This window comes from Natator depressus, chromosome 14, assembly GCF_965152275.1.
Source record: "Natator depressus isolate rNatDep1 chromosome 14, rNatDep2.hap1, whole genome shotgun sequence".
In the NCBI taxonomy this organism is placed as follows: domain Eukaryota; kingdom Metazoa; phylum Chordata; order Testudines; family Cheloniidae; genus Natator; species Natator depressus.
Genome location: NC_134247.1, coordinates 10,193,035 through 10,209,781, shown reverse-complemented (window position 1 = coordinate 10,209,781; position 16,747 = coordinate 10,193,035). Strand labels below are relative to the sequence as shown.

Sequence of the window (16,747 nt, the reverse complement as noted above, 5' to 3'; positions counted from 1 at the left end):
ACCTCACTGTGTGATGCATAGGTCCTAGGCAGGAATGAATCTTGCCTCTTGTGCACTCCACAGATTAGTCATAGACCAGGGTGAGGCAGTGCAGCTGTGAGAGCTTGCTGCATGCAGTAAGGAAACGGTGACCACTCCTACGGCGTTCTGGGCCCACTCCTCGCTGCCCAGCGAGGCTCCGGTGATGAGAGTGTGTAATATAGTGGAGAGAACAACAGTGAAGGCTAAATTTTACTCTTTAAATAAAAAAGTAACCAATCCTATGGCCGAAAGCCGATGATACGTTCTCTCTGATTTATTACATACGTCTCCCCAACATTCTATCAAATGGCTGTGTTTCACATCGAAAATATTAGACGCTTCCATTCCCCATTAGCTGGTGGCTACCAAATATATAATTGCAAAACCACAAAAGACTATGTTGAAGTAACATTTGTTAAAGTAACATTAAAGGCTCTGCCTTAAAACCACAAAGGCTAGGAACTTCAGCACTGAAGCTGAAACCACGGCTGTAATTCACTCAAGAGTGCAGCACATATGGCATATATGCTGTAAGACCACACACTGTTCAGACTGGATCTTGGCAATATCTAGAGACAATGAGGGGAGAAAGCAGAGCAAAGAATTCTGTCTTTGACTCTCCATTTTCTGGGGTTCTTGGGTTCAGATTAGACCTCTATTATTCTACAAACAAAGTTGTTGTAGCTTGATTTCCTATATTTGTTCTGTCATGTGGTGTGCAAAAGAGAGAAAAATATATTTTTCTATTTTTGATTGGAACAAGGGCACAACTACCCCATCTGTAAGTCCCCTGCCAAATGGTTAACAAACCATTCCGTAACAAGACAAAAAGTACCTCACTACCATACCAAGATATGTACTATACGACTGAGTTTAGTAAAGTACTAAGGAAACTTGAAGTCCTCTGATAAGTTGTAGGGACAGTACCAGGTCCCCAGTAAGCAAGAGGTTGTATTCTGGGTTTCCTTCTTTCTCCCTATGCCTGAATTTTCAGGGGATGGACTGTGAGGAAAGACCCCGAAAAGCATAATTGTTCTGCCCAAATTGAGGCATTTTCTGAAATACAGGGTATGTAACTGCAGTGCTCAACACTTTAATTATTGCCCTCAAGTTAGCCTTGCTTGAGTGAGAGCAGGCCTGCTCAAGCTGCTGTGTCCACAGTGGTTCTCCTGGATGGCACTAGGACTTGTGGGGACATATCACATGGTTCTTTGCACTGCAGTAAGCTCTCCGAATTCTCTCTCAGTAAACTGTGGGTGAATTTGTATGTCCTTTTTGGGCAGAAGAGGAGAATTGTGGGAAGGCATTGGAGGACTAAAGTTTAAAGTCATCAACATCATCAAGGACACGTACAGAGACATGAAGTTCTCTGCAAGGGTGAATAACTGTCAGTGATCGGGATGTGGGCGGTCATGTCCAATGGTTAGAGCAGGAGTCAGGTGTCGTAGGCCAGGTGCCAGAGCCAAAGACAGAAATCAGAGCCGCGGGTCAAGGCTGAGTTACCTGGAGTGAGGCAAGGCAGGAGCTATCGCAGCTGTGGGCAAATGCTTTGAGCAGCCACCTAACTGTTGCTGCTGCTAGGCCTAATAGCAGGTTTGCCGACTCTTCCAACCAATCAGGTGGTGTCGCCAAATTCATTAGGTTGCCCAGAGTCTGGCTATGCTGCAGGCCCTGATTTCTGATTATTGAGCAGTTCTTTGTGGACACTAGTGTAAAATAGGGCTGCATTTTATCTCCATTGTTGTTTGGCATAGCCGTAGGCTGGATAGTGAAGCGTGTTAGCCAAACAGACAATGGTATAGCCTGGGTACATGGCAAATGCCTGGAAGACCTAGACTTTCCTGATGATATCACGCTATTAAGTGACACCTCTGGAAAGCTACAAAGGTAGACAACCTGGCAAAAACAGCAGGCCAGGCAGGGCTCAAAATCAGTTTCACCAGAACAAACATCCTTGAAACCCAGACATCAAGTGAGAGGAGAATCATGTCTTTATTATTTATTTCTGGTTCAACGTGTTCCATCAGGAATTTCAATAACTGTCTAATTAAAATTTGTGTTCAAGAAGGTAAGGATTTCAGGAGCGGAATGTAATACTAATTATTTTTTTCTCTGTCATTTTCACAGTTCATTTTTGCTGTTACAAGGAGAAATTTATTAGTCTGTATTGCCACCTTTCTGCTGTCATAGAGCTGGACTCTCTGAAAACCCAGCAGTCCCTAAGGGAAGCAATTTCAGACAGGGAAGTTGCTGCTGCCAAACAAAGACACCAGCAAGTTTTAGACTATATACAGGTAACAGTCTGTGTCTGAGTAGACCAAAGAGATTTGTAAGGTCTATAATTTGGAATCTAAAAGGAGAATTATTTGTAGACATCGTAAAAAGACTAGTGGTGTCAACATTTTATTTTTTATGAAATTCCAAACCCAGAGCACAATTTCTCCAGTGGTTGTTTTTATAAAAGAGATTTTTGTAATGGATAAAATCAAATGACAATTACACTAGAATGTTGTAAAGAAATGTCTCAGTTTGGGTTATAGAACTGACTCCCCTCCGTGTGAGGGAAGCCAATGCCAAGCACAGGGCATTAGTCTGGCTCATAGCTTCTCTCTTATACAGGACATACATTTTTTTTCTCATTGGCAGGTTGCAAAAAAAAAAAATGAAAGTTGTTTCAAGGGCACATGCTATAGGAATAGATCATTGTCAATAAAAATGATCTGAAGACAATGTGATCCAGTGACAACACAAAGAACCAGGCAGAGGCGGGTTATCTGTGTGCTAGGGGGCTTTACACCAGGGTGACTCTTGCAAACTATTTTGGTAACTAATACTCCCTGGTTGAAACTTATGACTCTTCCACAAAGCATTTATGGATGCAGTCCATCTACAGGACAGGACACAGATCAGCTGTACAGCCTTACTCTCCTGCAACTCAAGCCTTCTCCAGTTGGAATATGGGCCAACACAACTGTTCACCCCCTCTGTAGAGATTGGTGGCCACTTAAAACTACATAATTATGGACCAGCTGACCATGACTTTGCTGATCCTTGTTGTGAGTCAAATCCACCTTTGCAGTAGCCTCTTTGGAGCTGCCTTGGAGCTTAGTGTTACTTCACACATGGTGTCATATCTCACTGTGCTCCCACTTTAAAACTGCTTTCTCCCCAAGTCCCTCCACACTCTCACACTCAGCGGAGCCAAATTGGTCCTAGTGCATGAAACCTTCTCGGGTTGCTGGGGGAATGTATGTATTTTGCATGAAGGGTGAAATTCACCCAGGAGCCCCAGCAGGTCTCAAGCATTAGGACCAATTTGGCTCTTCTGAGCATGGGAGTGGGAAGGGATCTGGGTGCGGCAGGGGGAGAAGCAGTTGTCAAGTGGCAGCGAAGTGGGACATGCCACCCCATGTGCAGTAAAACTAAGTTCCAAAGCATCTCCAAAGAGGCCACTGTGTGTGTATAAAATTGCAGGGAGAGCTATAGATGCAGCAACTGTCCCTGCTGCTCTAGGGTGTCTCAGTTCACATATATATTCTGAAGAAAACTTAGGAGAGTACTTTAAACCCCCGTGTTTTGTATTGAATTATTGTGAAAACGTATTAGCCTTGTCAGTTTTCCTCTCAAATGAAAACCAGCTGTATTCCACCTATTGGCGAAAATATCTCAGCCCACCACATACTGCAATCTTCAGTGGCAACCACAAAACCACAAGAGCATTTGTGTGATCCCAGATCTAAGACAGTGTTGAAGTTACTACACAAACCAAACATTGTAAAGAGCAAAGGAGTCTATATAAATGCAGCTCTGAAAAGGAGTCAGAGGGCAGCCAAAAAGAAAAAATAGCAGATAAGGTACTTGGAGTCTAAACCAGCATGGTAGTAAGAAAAGAAATGTGTAGGCATATTCTCCAGCAATTAAGCTGAAATTGCAATTAAGTTATAATTTATATACTGTAATGCTTCAAATACTCTTAAACTGTATAAGAAGCCTAGCTCATTAAATGTGACTGGCCAGGTATCCCAGGAGACACCTTATAATGGTATTGGGGAGAAAACCGATTGGCTTTACATTTTAGTGAAAATATTATCTCTCCTGCATGCAGCTAGGGGATGAGTTATGGAATGGAAATCTAGAGTCCTCTAAGCCAAATGGGTGAGGCGCATGCTAGCTGATCGGCCAATCACATCAACCTCTTGGAGTTACACTGAGACCTTGAAATGAGATGGAATTATCTTGTCAAGTCCCTTTATTTCTCTACAGTTTGCGGTAAAATAGGTGGAAAGCTCCACTTCTGAAGACGCTCTGAACCACTTCTCATTACCCTGGGGGTGACATCCCAGTCCCATTGAAGTCAGTCGCAAAACAATCATTGACTTCAGCGGAGCCAGAATATGCCCTTGATTCTTATTGTATGTACTGCTTGCTGCTTCTCTGCAACTTGGGAAACAATCCTGATTTGGTGTAAGAGAATGGGCCTGGCACAAAGGGCTCAGGGTAGAATTCTGGGGTGCCATAAAAAGTGATGCAAGTGACATAATGGGCCTAATTCTCCACTGCCCAGCGCCTTGTGCAGCCACTTGCACCAATGCCAAGCATCGGCAAAATCCTCTGTGCCCTCACTTTGTGTTGGTGGAGATGATGGCAGAAGGGGCAGAGCAATGGAGAATCATGCCGGATGGGTACAATTTGCACTGCTGTGGCACTGAGTGTGCCACTTACACAACAACGGGGCAGAATTGGAGGTTAAGCAAGAAGGGCAACCAAAAGAGAGGATGCGTTGAATTGAAAGCCCTATGCAATCTTCATTTGCAGCCTCCTATTAATTGATTCCCCCACTGAAGCCCCATTCCACACTCCCGGCACGGAAGGTACCACTCTCTTATGCACACTCACCGACTCCCAATTCAGCACAAGTTATATTCTTTTATCACTCACACCCTTTCACTGACCAGCTCTCCCATTGCTCTTGCCATCACTGCAGAAAGTTGGCTACTTTGGCTTCAAGGCATCTCCATTTAAGCAGCTTTAATGCTATCCCTTAGGACTCAGTCATGCTTTATGTGAAGCAGCCTGCACTGGAAGAGATGTGGCAGCCCACATGAAGCTCTGGAAAGGGACCTGCATCACAGGGAGCATGCACCCACGGCTACATCCCTTCAAATGGCTGCAGCAGCATCCATTCCATTGTCAAAGCACTTACATCGATTAAAAATAACCACTCAGTTTCACTATCAAAAGACATTCTTCACTTTAACAGGTGCCCGTTTTCCTCTCTGTGCAGACACTTAAAGTCACATCCTGCTATCGATTTATCCACACGCCTCCCATTGCCTCAAGAGGAGTTCAGGGCATGGAACTGTGGCACAGATCCCATTAGTATTAATGAAATGGATGCGAACTAGAAAGGCTTCCAGGGAGAAGGCGGGGGCTTTCGGGCTATTGATCCAGTGCAGATGCTTTCCCTCTATGCGTAATGAACCAGTGTGCTAGAGGTTTTGAGAGGGGCATTTTCTTTTATTGAAACCAAACTAAAAAAATAAATAAAATCTAACATCTGACCAGAGGCCATGATGAAACATGTTAGTGGATTCTGTCCAGTTCTCAGCCTACAGCTGTGGCCCTCATTAACATTGCCACCACAATAATTAGCCCCTTGTCACCTAACTCAACTGATGGGTAAGGAAACTGAACTGCACCTCAACTAGCCCTACAGGTGATCCCTTCAGGCCAGTTTTGAGGCCCTTTGGCCCAGTTGATAGAGAAGGTCAAAGGGCTATCGTATGTGTTGTGCCTGTTTGGTAAACAGATGAAGGAGGCCTTCATTCTCCAGCCTGTCACGTTTCACGTGCACTAAATTCTCACCAAGAGTTTATGAAACCGCAGGCTTGATTTTAATTTTCACCAGCAGAACTCCATTGATTTCTGTGGAGTTCTCCCCCATCCCCTGATATTACACTGGGGCAGCTTAGCGCTGAAGCAGATCCACTCTTGTTAAAGGAGGAATCTAACTTACAAACCTGTCACTTCACTCTGTTTGCCAGCTCTGATGAGGAACATTACTGATCACAGACCTGAGCCAATGAGCTCTTTCCTTTGACTTCCGTGGGCTTTGGATTCCGCCCTCTGTCCTTTAAAAGTTCTACAGGGAGCAAAAAAAATTCCCATGTGAGCACAGGATCTCCAGGGATTTTTGGTGAAATGTCACAACTTTTTGTAATCATCATGTGAGTTAAAAGGCCAAATTTAACCTTTGAAGGCACCCAGGGAGTTCCCATTGACTTGAGTAGGAGCTGAAAAGCCAACATCCTGCCCTACTCTTCAGTTTTCTTCTGAACATCCACTGTGATTCTTACAGGTAGAGCCCTGCAAATCTGCGGATATCTACTTTATATCTGTGGAAATCCACATCTGCAGATGCGGTTGCATTGTTTACCATCTTTGCGGATCGGGGATCAGATGCGGATCCAAATTTTTGTATCCACGCAGGGCTCTAACAGTCAGATAAGGTGCTGGTGTGGGTGTGGATGCAGATGTGGATACATATAAAAGGTAGAGTGCAGCTCGTGAGTCAGATACAAGTTAATTATCGTGGATCAGAGGCGGATCCAAATTTTTGTATCTGTGCATCTGTAGGCTCTACCTACAGGAAACTGCCAGTTGCTAATGGCTAGACAGATGGCCATTGGGATTTATTATTGTTATTAATATTCATAATTTATTTATATCTTTTAAAAAAATCCCATCCAGTTACGCAGGTGGCTAGTCTACACCATCATGTTGTTCTTTAAAAATCTGTTCTCCTGGTTCCCCTCCCCCTAACCCTGCAGAGTATTTGTCACACCTGCTTGTTGATGTTCCTCAGGGAGCAATCATGTCTCTCTCTCTCTCTCTCTCTCTCTCTCTCTCTCTCTATATATATATATATATATATATATATATATATATGTGTATATATGTACAGTGCCTAGCACAATGGAGCCATGGTCTGGATGGATTAGGGACTCTGGGCATAAATGTAATATCAATAAAGATAACAGCAGAGGCCAGATTCTGTGCTGGCTTGAATACTATGTAGCCCCATTGGAGTTCTTGAGAATGGGGAAAGCCAGAGGGAATTTGGCTTTCCATGTTGAGGGCAAACTTAGAGAGATAAGGTGGGTAAGGTAATACCTTTTACTGGGAATCGCCAAGACCTGAAGCAGAGCTCAGGGTAGCTTGAAAGCTTGTCTCTCTCCCCAACAGAAATTGGTCCAATAAAAAGTATTACCTCCCCACTTTGTCTCTCTAATATCCTGGGACCGACACAGCTACAACACTGAAAAGAAGGCAGGATTGTCACTTGCCCAATGTGCCAACTTGTTCCCCTGCAAGAGCTACCCACATTGCAGGTCACAGCATAGGTGGAGATCCCCATGAGGCCACTACTCCCCTGCGATACAGACGGGTGGAGATTGTGCAGAGCCTTGACTCCGCCCTCCCCCAATATATATTGATTTAGGGGAAGGGGTGAGAGAGAGAGCGACTGTCTGTAGGTTGGTAGTTAGGACACTGGCCTCGGATGTAGGAGACTCATGTTAAAGTCCCTGCTCTATCTGATTCAGAATGATCTGGAATGAACAAGTCTGCTCTGAATCAGGCTCAGCAGGGACTTAAGTTGTGTCTCATACATCCCAGTCTGTGCCGTAGCCACCAGGCCACGCTCACACATGCCTGCTTCCCGAATCAAAAAGCTCAGGTTTTGATCCAAAGATGGACATTTTGACACAATTCTTGTTTTCCTAAAAATGTTCCACAGTCTTGTTTTCATTCCAATGCAAAACCAAACCAAACTTTCAAAACCTTGAGAGTTGCCATGAAACAGAATTGTCATTCTCGAGGCAGCCTAAGCATGGGCCTGAACCTGAACGTGGACCCAAACCCCTGAAAGCTGGTCTGGATTTGAATTCCCTTGCTTGGGCCCATCTCTCTATGCTCTGTCAATGGCGCTATGTAGATTTATACCCTGGCTCTATACATCTTTTTGTAAAAATTAAATGAAAAAATAAAATACGTAAAAAGAACTGGCAATTTCTGTATATTTTTTAAAGAAAACCAAAATCAATACCTTCAGCACTGAGTAATTAAAAATTTTCACTGTTTTTGTTTGTTTGTTTGTTTGTTTTGTTTTTTTCCTTTCTTCCAAAGCAAATCGACGAGATCTGGCGTGAAATGAGATGGATCACAGAGGCGCTGCAGTATGCCAGGTACAAACAGCCGGTGGCTGGCTTGCTCATAACAAAGCTTGTGGACCTGTCAGAAGAGCAGAATCAGAAGAAAATAAATTCAACATCCTCCCATCTAGATTGTCTTCCATCACCACCACCCTCACCAGAGGCCAGGAGCCAGAGGAGAAAAGCCCTGAGTGGTAAGAGAGGGATTTTTTTTCCCCTGGGTGAAACTGAGTAGAAAATCAAGACGGCCCCTTCATCTCCCATTTGCATCGGGAGCTAGTCTGTGGTATTTTTTCCATGCCTGTCGAGGTATTTTAACAATTATTCCATTTTATTTTTTTATTTTTAGTGTTATTATTTATTATTTAAGCTGACAGGCTGGGTAGGATAATCATAGATTGGGGGAAAGAGGTATCAAATTACAGTGCCTTCCAATACCTACTTTCAGTGTTTTTTTCTTGAATGTTCACTCTCAGTATAATCTCAGAATTATAGAAATTGCAGATGGAAAAACCATCTATTAGCTCAGTCTCCCCAGTCACCGCAGTATCATTCCCTGCAGTTCTCCCTTCCCCTCACCATCAATGGTACCCAGTCTTCTCCTTCTTCCTGCCCACCTCAGTCTCTTTTTTCACACCACCCCCCTTCCCTCCCCACACATGGAATGCCTTCCCCAGACTGGCAGCCTAGACATCACCTTCTCTGCATTCAAGTCCTTGGCTTCGGGCCTGACCCAACGCCGAGTGAAGTAAGCAGAAGGACTCCCTTTGGCTTCAGGGAGCAATGAATCACTGTCACTCCCATTTTCTGTAGTCCCCACAAGAAGTGAACCAGACAATACAAAACAATAAATACATGCGTGCACATCCCTCAGCCCACACCACTTCCCGCAGCCCCCATTGGCCTGGAACGGCGAACCACAGCCAGTGGGAACTGCGATCGGCCAAACCTGCAGACGCTGCAGGTAAACAAACCATCCAGGCCCGCCAGAGGATTTCCCTGATGGGCTGCATGCCAAAGGTTGCCGATCTCTGGCCTATAGCCTACCAATGTTCTGTTCCCTTGGTTCTGTTCTTGTAACCAAATTATTTGGTGTCACAGTTATGGGCCTGCTTGCACCTTTGGCCCCTTTCCGGTCTCCATCAGTGCTCCACCCCACACCTGTCCCCTTGGGTGTTAAGCCTCATGCCCTTACCTGTCTTGGGATGTAATTCACAACTCTCCCACTCTTCGACTGGGATCTGGGTACAACACCCTGTCTATGACAACTGTTTATTATCATGCAAAACCCACTGGATACCTGCATCTCTTCACTTCAGGAGCCCATGACCAGTGAAATAGCAACCAACAGCCTTCTTAAAACAAGTATGTTTATTAGTAAATGGAACAAAGCATTAGAGAAAATGGTTTCAAAACAACAAACAGAGAAAACACAAATTTAGTCTCATCTAATGCTGTACTTCATTACAAGATAAATTAAGCTAGCATGCTTCTTGAGTTACAAGAATAAAACAGACCCAACTCATAAGACCCAACTCTTAGTGGGTCAGACCAATGGTCCATCTAGCTCAGTATCCTGCCTTCCAGCAGTGGCCAATGCCAGGTGCTTCAGAGGGAATGAACAGAATAGGCAATCACCGAGTGATCCATCCCCTGTCGCTCACTCCCAGCTTCTGGTGAACAGAGGCTAGGGACACTCAGAGCATGGTATTACATCCCTGCTCATCCTGGCTAATAGCCGTCGGTGGACCTATCCCCCATGAACTTATCTAGTTCTCACATCCTGTTAACAACAGGTGTGTGTTGTGTGAAGAAGTACTTCCTTTATTTGTTTTAAACCTGCTGCCTATTAATTTCATTGGGTGACCCTAGTTCTTGTGTTGTGTGAAGGAGCAAATATTCACTTTCTCCACACCAGTCAATCTTTCATAGACCTCTATCTTATCCCCCCTTTATCATCTCTTTTCCAAGATGAAAAGTCCTAGTCTTTTTAATCTCTCCTCATTCGGAAGCTGTTCCATACCCCTACTCATTTTAGTTGCACTTCTTTGTATCTTTTCCAGTTCCAATATATCTTTTTTGAGAGGGATCATCCAGATCTGCATGCAGTATTCAAGATGGAGGTGTACCATGGATTTACAGAGCAGCATTATGATATTTTCTGTCTTGTTATCTAACCCTTTCCTTATGGTTCCTAACATTCTTTTAGCCTTTTTGACTGCTGCTGCACATTGAGGGGATGTTTTCAGAGAACTATCCACAATGACCCCAAGATCTCTTCCTTGAGTGTTAACAGCCAATTTAGACTCCATCATTTTGTATGTATAGTTGGGATTATGTTTTCCAACATGCATTACTTTGCATTTATCAATATTGAATTTAATCTGCCATTTTGTTGCCAAGTCACCCTTTTTTGTGAGATTCCTTTGTCACTCTTCACAGTCTGCTTCGGACTTAACTACCTTGAGTAATTTTGTATTGTCTTCAAATTTTGCCCCCTCTGTTTACCCCTTTTTCCAGATCATTTATAAATATGTTGAACAGTACTGGTCCCAGTAGAGACCCCTGGAGGACACCACTATTTATCTCTATCCATTATGAAAACTGACCATTTATTCCTATCCTTTGTTTCCTACCTTTTAACCGGATACTGATCCACGAGAGGACCTTCCCTCTTATCCCATGACTGCTTACTTTGCCTAAGAGCCTTTGGTGAGGGACCTTGTCAAAAGTCCAAGTACACTAACTCACCTTCTTTTAGCAAGTCCCAGAGCTCTTGGGACCCAACTTGGTCTTCCCTTGCCTTCCAGCAAGTATATCTCCCTTAGAGCTGTGTGGAAAGCTAATGTTTTGTTTGGCTGGCAGTTCTGAAAAATGAAAATCAAACAATTGTTTCGGGTCAACCCGAAATAAAAACTTTTCAAAAATTTTGGCTCACCAAAAAGTTTGTTTAAAAGATTGTTTCAGGTCAAACAAAACATTTTATCTGACCCAAACTAAACCTTCTGTTTCAGTTTTGAGCATGTTTAAAAGGTAAGGGTGGTAAATAAAATTGAAGGAAATTTCAAAACAAAAAGTTGTTCTGACTGGAAAAATCATACAGAAAAATTTCACACTGCATTAGTCTCCCAGAATCTTCCCCTTCTTGGGGAAATTCCCTTTTCTCAAAGCCCCATCTTCCCTGTGTCACCTGAGCCTAGTTTCTATATTTGATTGCTCAATTTTTTTGTTACAGGGCCTAGCAGTGAAGCCTTCCTTTTGCCTCAGACTGGTTTTGCCCAGCCAGTCAGCCAGGCCATCTAGGAGAAAGCCCTTGCAATGGTTGCTCCATTGTATGGCATTTAGACCCATAAATGGCTTGCAGTCACTGATGCATGATTGTCAGAGAGTGTGCTGAAAGTGTCTGCTCCTTTCCAACATACCAACCCTCCAGTTCAGGAATCCCATACGCAAAACACATCTCAGCGTACAGGTCGATACTAATCACTGAGCAGCCCCACATTCATAGCCATCGAGTTTAAGGCCAGAAAGGCTCACTAGATCACCTAGTCTGATCTACTGTATATACCAGGCCACCCACACCACTGCATGCTAAATCCAACATGTGCATTATATTCAGGCCATACTGCATTTGATGCTGTACTTGGGAGGTAGTGTAGCCTGTGGGGATGGCAGCATTGGCAGTTCTGGTTTCTGTTCTGCCACTTGCTATGTGATTGTGGACAAATCACTTTGTCTCTCTGCCTCAGTTTCCCCATCTGTAAAGTGAAGATATTAACCTGCAGTAGCTATCCCATAGGGCTTTTGTGAAGAGTAATTAATGTTTGTACAACATATGCAACATATATGCAACCATATCAATGTGAAGTATTCCAGAATTAAATTCATCCTTCTGCACATGGCCAGCACAAGATCTGTGCATCTCTTAGGTCTGTTTTGAGGACATAAGTGGTGTGCTATCCCTGGGCTGGTATGCATACGTGTGAATTTCATCCATGATGATTAAGTCCTGTGAACTGCAAAATATGAAATATAAGCGGCTGAGGAATAGTGAGCCCAGGATGTTTCTTATCATGTCTGAGGATTTAGTGCTCCACAGAGGCATCAAAGAACATTTCAGAACATTGAGGTCAACTGTTCCATGTTCATCTCGGATCATATTTTCCTCCCATCCTTTGACAACTCTTTCTTTTTGCACTATTTCTTTCCTATGCTCATCTGGTTTTGTATTAACGAAGCAGCTGACTTTCTGAGCCATTGGGTCCAGTTTGGTTTAATTGTTGTTTTCAGATGGCTCGGTGTCCCAAGTGATCTGAGATGGACCCTTTAAGAATATAAAATTAAGCAAATTAGTAAAATGCTATACCCACTTCATTGGCTGCTATCGCTGCTCTGAATAGCTGGAAAATTAAATCGATGAAATAAATGGATTGCAGCAAAGAAAATAGGAGGCAAATTAAATGACAGTGCCTGTTTCATTAATAGAATAAGGACTTCGGGGGAAAAAATAAATCACTGTTCTGCTGAGCTGTCATTAAGCAATGAGTTAATGACATGGTAGAAACAAAAGCTGCAGATGCTGCATGGAACAACTGCCACAGCCTTTTTGGTCATAATAATTTATTTTTACTTCTAAATGGCAGTTTCCTACTGTCAAGAAAACCAAATAAATCTGCTCCTATTCGAGTAAAAGCAAAAAAAAAAAAAAAGCCCAGAGAATTTGGGTGGAAACTGTGGCCTTTATAGAAGCATGTGTCCCTGACTTTGATTTAATCCATTATATATTAATGTTCTCCTTTGATTTCATGGTCTCTCTCTAGGCCAAATTCTCCTTTGAATAACATGGTGCAAATGCAGAATAATCCTCTTGGATTAGGTGGAGATACTTAGCATTAACACCATGTATCTAAGAGCATAATGTGTCCCCTAGGTGGACCGGATTCATTATTGCCCTGCGCCTTGTGTATGGTCATGTACACCAATGCAAGGTGAGTAGTGGGTATTATTTTATACCAACTCTGTGCTTGCTTTGTTCTGGTGTAACTGACGACCCCGATAGAGGGCAGCAGAGAATCGGACCAATGAGGTCACGTCCACCGCTATTTACGTTCCTGCAGAACTTGGCCCTGACGCTGCCATGACAAAAGAATGGCAATGACGTCGGTGCAGAAGCCAGCCTGAACTTTGATTAATAAATTCACATGTGGATTAAATTTGTCAGTTTGGGATTTGGATAAACATTCCTTCAAAAGGGCAGACTTTGCTCTTGCAGCTCTATATCTTTTCTCCATGCCTGTTAAAGACCGGTAAGGCCACATCCTGCTCTGGATTACACAGGTGTAAATCAATTCACTGCTTAACAGCGGACAGAATTTGGGTTACAGTTTCTCAAAATCCAAAATTTCAATCTCCATGAAATTAGTTGGAAACTCAGAAAACAAGATTACTTTAAAATTTCATCTCAACCCCAATTCTTCTCCTTTGCTCACCTCCCATCACTTCATTAGTCCTTTCTTCCCTTCCTGTTTCTTACTGTGCGTTATCTCCCGGCCAGCACGCCCATCAATCCACCACAACCATCTCCTCTTTGCAACTGTCACCTGGCCCCATGGAAAATTCCACAATGGAAATACACAGAGGTTGCCAGAAGCGTGTCTGATATTCATTTTGCTCCCAAGTTAAGAAAATACGTTAAGTGTATTAAGCAGTTCTTTTAAGTGGGGCTGTGTGTCATGTTAGTGGTTATTCGGTTTTAATGAGTCTTCGATTTTCAGATTCCCAGCCCTGCTCGGACGAAGAGGGCTGCTCTGAAGTGTTTCTTCCAACCGACAGCGACTATGATTCCAGTGATGCATTGAGCCCCAGAGAACTGGATTTGGTTTATTCATCCTCACATGACATATCCCAACAGGCAGTGGGTGGCCTGGGCGGCAGTGCACCTGATGTCCTCCAGGTCCATGATATGAAGCCTCACCTGACTTTGAAAGAAGACCCGAAAGGGGGCAGTGACTTGGATGCCGAATACTGCACGGAGTACATGAACAGTCTGACCACGGGAGGGTTCACATCAAAAAGCCTGGACAAGACTTCCAGCTCCAGGCAGCCTTTGAGTTTCTTGGGGAAAAAAACAAAGCTAGGGAAACATCAGCACTATAACTACTTCAGCCGGCACCATCGCTGGCTGCGAGTGCACAGCGAGACGCAGCCCGCCTCTCTTTCTGAAGGCGTGTACACACAGCATCTCACACGAGCCACGGAATTATCACAGGAGCCTACCTCCAGCCACCAAATAAGGATTCCCGTCGATTGTCCTCGGAGCGCTTTCTTACCTCATGCTTCGAGCCTCCCAGAAGATGGGAAAGGCAAGTACCATGAATCGAGGCAGAATATCCGTAGGATATACGTAGAGCCCTACAAAACCACGTTATCAGATGAAGAGGGCAAGCCCTGGGCCCTGAGTATGCAGTCCGTAGAACATGGAGATTTGCACGATACCACGGGACCGGAAATGGGTTTGGATGATCAATCGAGTTCTCCCATCTCTGAAGTATTCAGTAGCACGCTTTAGGAGTTTACACTGGGTCATTGCACTGCCTCGCACCGCCCCCCAAATGGCATTGTGAGCATTCTGAATTTAGGACCATATTTTCAAAAAGACCTTTAAAATGCAGATCCTCAACAGGCGTCTCCTTCCACTTACTTTACCAGCTGAGGATCTGGCCTTAAATGGGTATTCCCAAAAGCTCATGCCAAATCACTTGCATCTGCAATTTTGCAGGTGTAAATAATAAACATTTACCATCTAACTTAATGCTGCATGGTGGCAAATCAGGTAGTTAGGCATTGAAATTTGCTTAATTACTCACACCAATGTCTGGGCATGCAGAATTTCAGGCACATATGATTTTGCCTGCAAAATTTGGGGGAAGGTGGTTAAAGTCACTTTAAAAATGTGGTCCTAAGCTTTTATTACTTTTTTTTTTTTTTTTGCTATAAATATTTCCACTTCCCAACATGCACTTTGTGTGGATTTGGTTGGAATACAAGTAAAGCACTGAGTGCTCTGGTGAATGAAAATGCCACAGGTACCACAGCTTCTGGCCATTTCAGTGTGTCTATCACAAAAAATTAGTGCCAACTGTAAACACTGGCATAGCCCAGTACAATTGCTAGCATAGGATGCTTTGTTTCAAAGGCTTAGATTTAAAAGAACATAAATACCAACTTATTCCGCAGCCCTAGATGAGAGAGAATCCTTCTAGATCAAGAGCAGAGGGTATTGGCGGGGTTTGCTGTAGCTGGCCTGACTAGTGAATGAATCATATGTAGGCACAGGAGTTTCTCTAGCCCTCTGCATGGGGGTGAAATTCATCCTGTTATAGGCAATCTCAGATTGCCATGGGAGGTGGATGTAAACCAGGGGTCTCAAACACACGGCCTGCGGGGTTATTTTCTGCGGCCTGCCAGCTCCCCGCGGCACCCCCACCCCCCCCAGCATTTACCAAGAGCGGATCTGGCCTGGTGCGCACCAGGGGCAGGGCAGGCTCCCTGCCTGCCTGCCCTGCCCCCGCGCCACTCTGGGAAGCAGCTGGGACCTGGGGGGGCACAGGGGTCTGTGTGTTGCCCTGGCTGCTCCTCCAGGTACCTCCCCCGAAGCTCCCATTGGCTGGGAACAGGAACTCCAGCCAATGGGAGCTTCTGGGGAGGTACCTGGAGGAGCGGCCAGGGCAACACACAGACCTCTGTGCCTCCTCCCCAGGTTCCGGCCGCTTCCCAGAACAGCGCAGGGGCAGGGCAGGCAGGCAGGGAGACTGCCCTGCCCCCGGAGCGCGCCGGGCTGGACCTGCCCCCCGAACCTCTCCTGCACCCCGACCCCCTGCCCTGAGCCCCCTGCTGCACCCCACACCCCTCCTGCACCCCGACCCCCTGCCCTAAGCCCCCTGCCGCACCCCTCCTGCACCCCAACCCCCTGCCCTGAGCCCCCTGACACACCCCGCACCCCTCCTGCACCCCCTGGGGGCAGGGAGGGGGCGAAGTTGGGGTGGGGATTTCAGGGAAGGGGTTGAATGGGGGCGGGGCTGGGGCAGCGGGGCGGGGGTCAGTGGTGTAGCCCTGGGGCCAACGTACTAGTTCTTATGTGGCCCTCGTGGTCATTTGAGTTTGAGACCCCGATCTAAACCATAAAATTCAGATCCAGACCCTTTTCTTTTTTTTCCAAATACCCCCTCCAAACTTCAGGGTTGTTTGGATCAATGGTTTTAGATTTAGACCATTATGGTAATTCTGAATTGGAACTAGATTAGGGAAAAATTGGGGGGCAGTTTGCATCAAAGATTTTGGTTCAGGCCTCATCTCTGATCACTATGTAAATATCAATATCATTAACAGGAGAAAAAAGATTGACTTGAAATGCCCCATTTCTTAAGGACACATCAAATCCACCATTGATTTGTCACTTCCAGCTGAAATAAGGACCACAGTACTCTCACCCTCCAGAAGATGTCCTAGAAAAC

General features: G+C 44.7%; 1 protein-coding gene across 1 annotated transcript in view; it reads left to right on the top strand.

Annotated features, from left to right (window-relative positions):
• Nucleotides 1-15,732, top strand: part of ANKFN1 (ankyrin repeat and fibronectin type III domain containing 1) — a 191,205-nt gene extending 175,473 nt beyond the window's left edge. Inside the window, exons 17-19 of the mRNA XM_074970973.1 lie at nt 2,149-2,315; nt 8,209-8,428; nt 14,009-15,732. Coding sequence (XP_074827074.1) covers nt 2,149-2,315; nt 8,209-8,428; nt 14,009-14,802 — 1,181 coding nt within the window. The 3' untranslated portion in view covers nt 14,803-15,732. The remainder of the gene's footprint in view (nt 1-2,148; nt 2,316-8,208; nt 8,429-14,008) is intronic.
• Nucleotides 15,733-16,747: the final 1,015 nt, after the last annotated feature.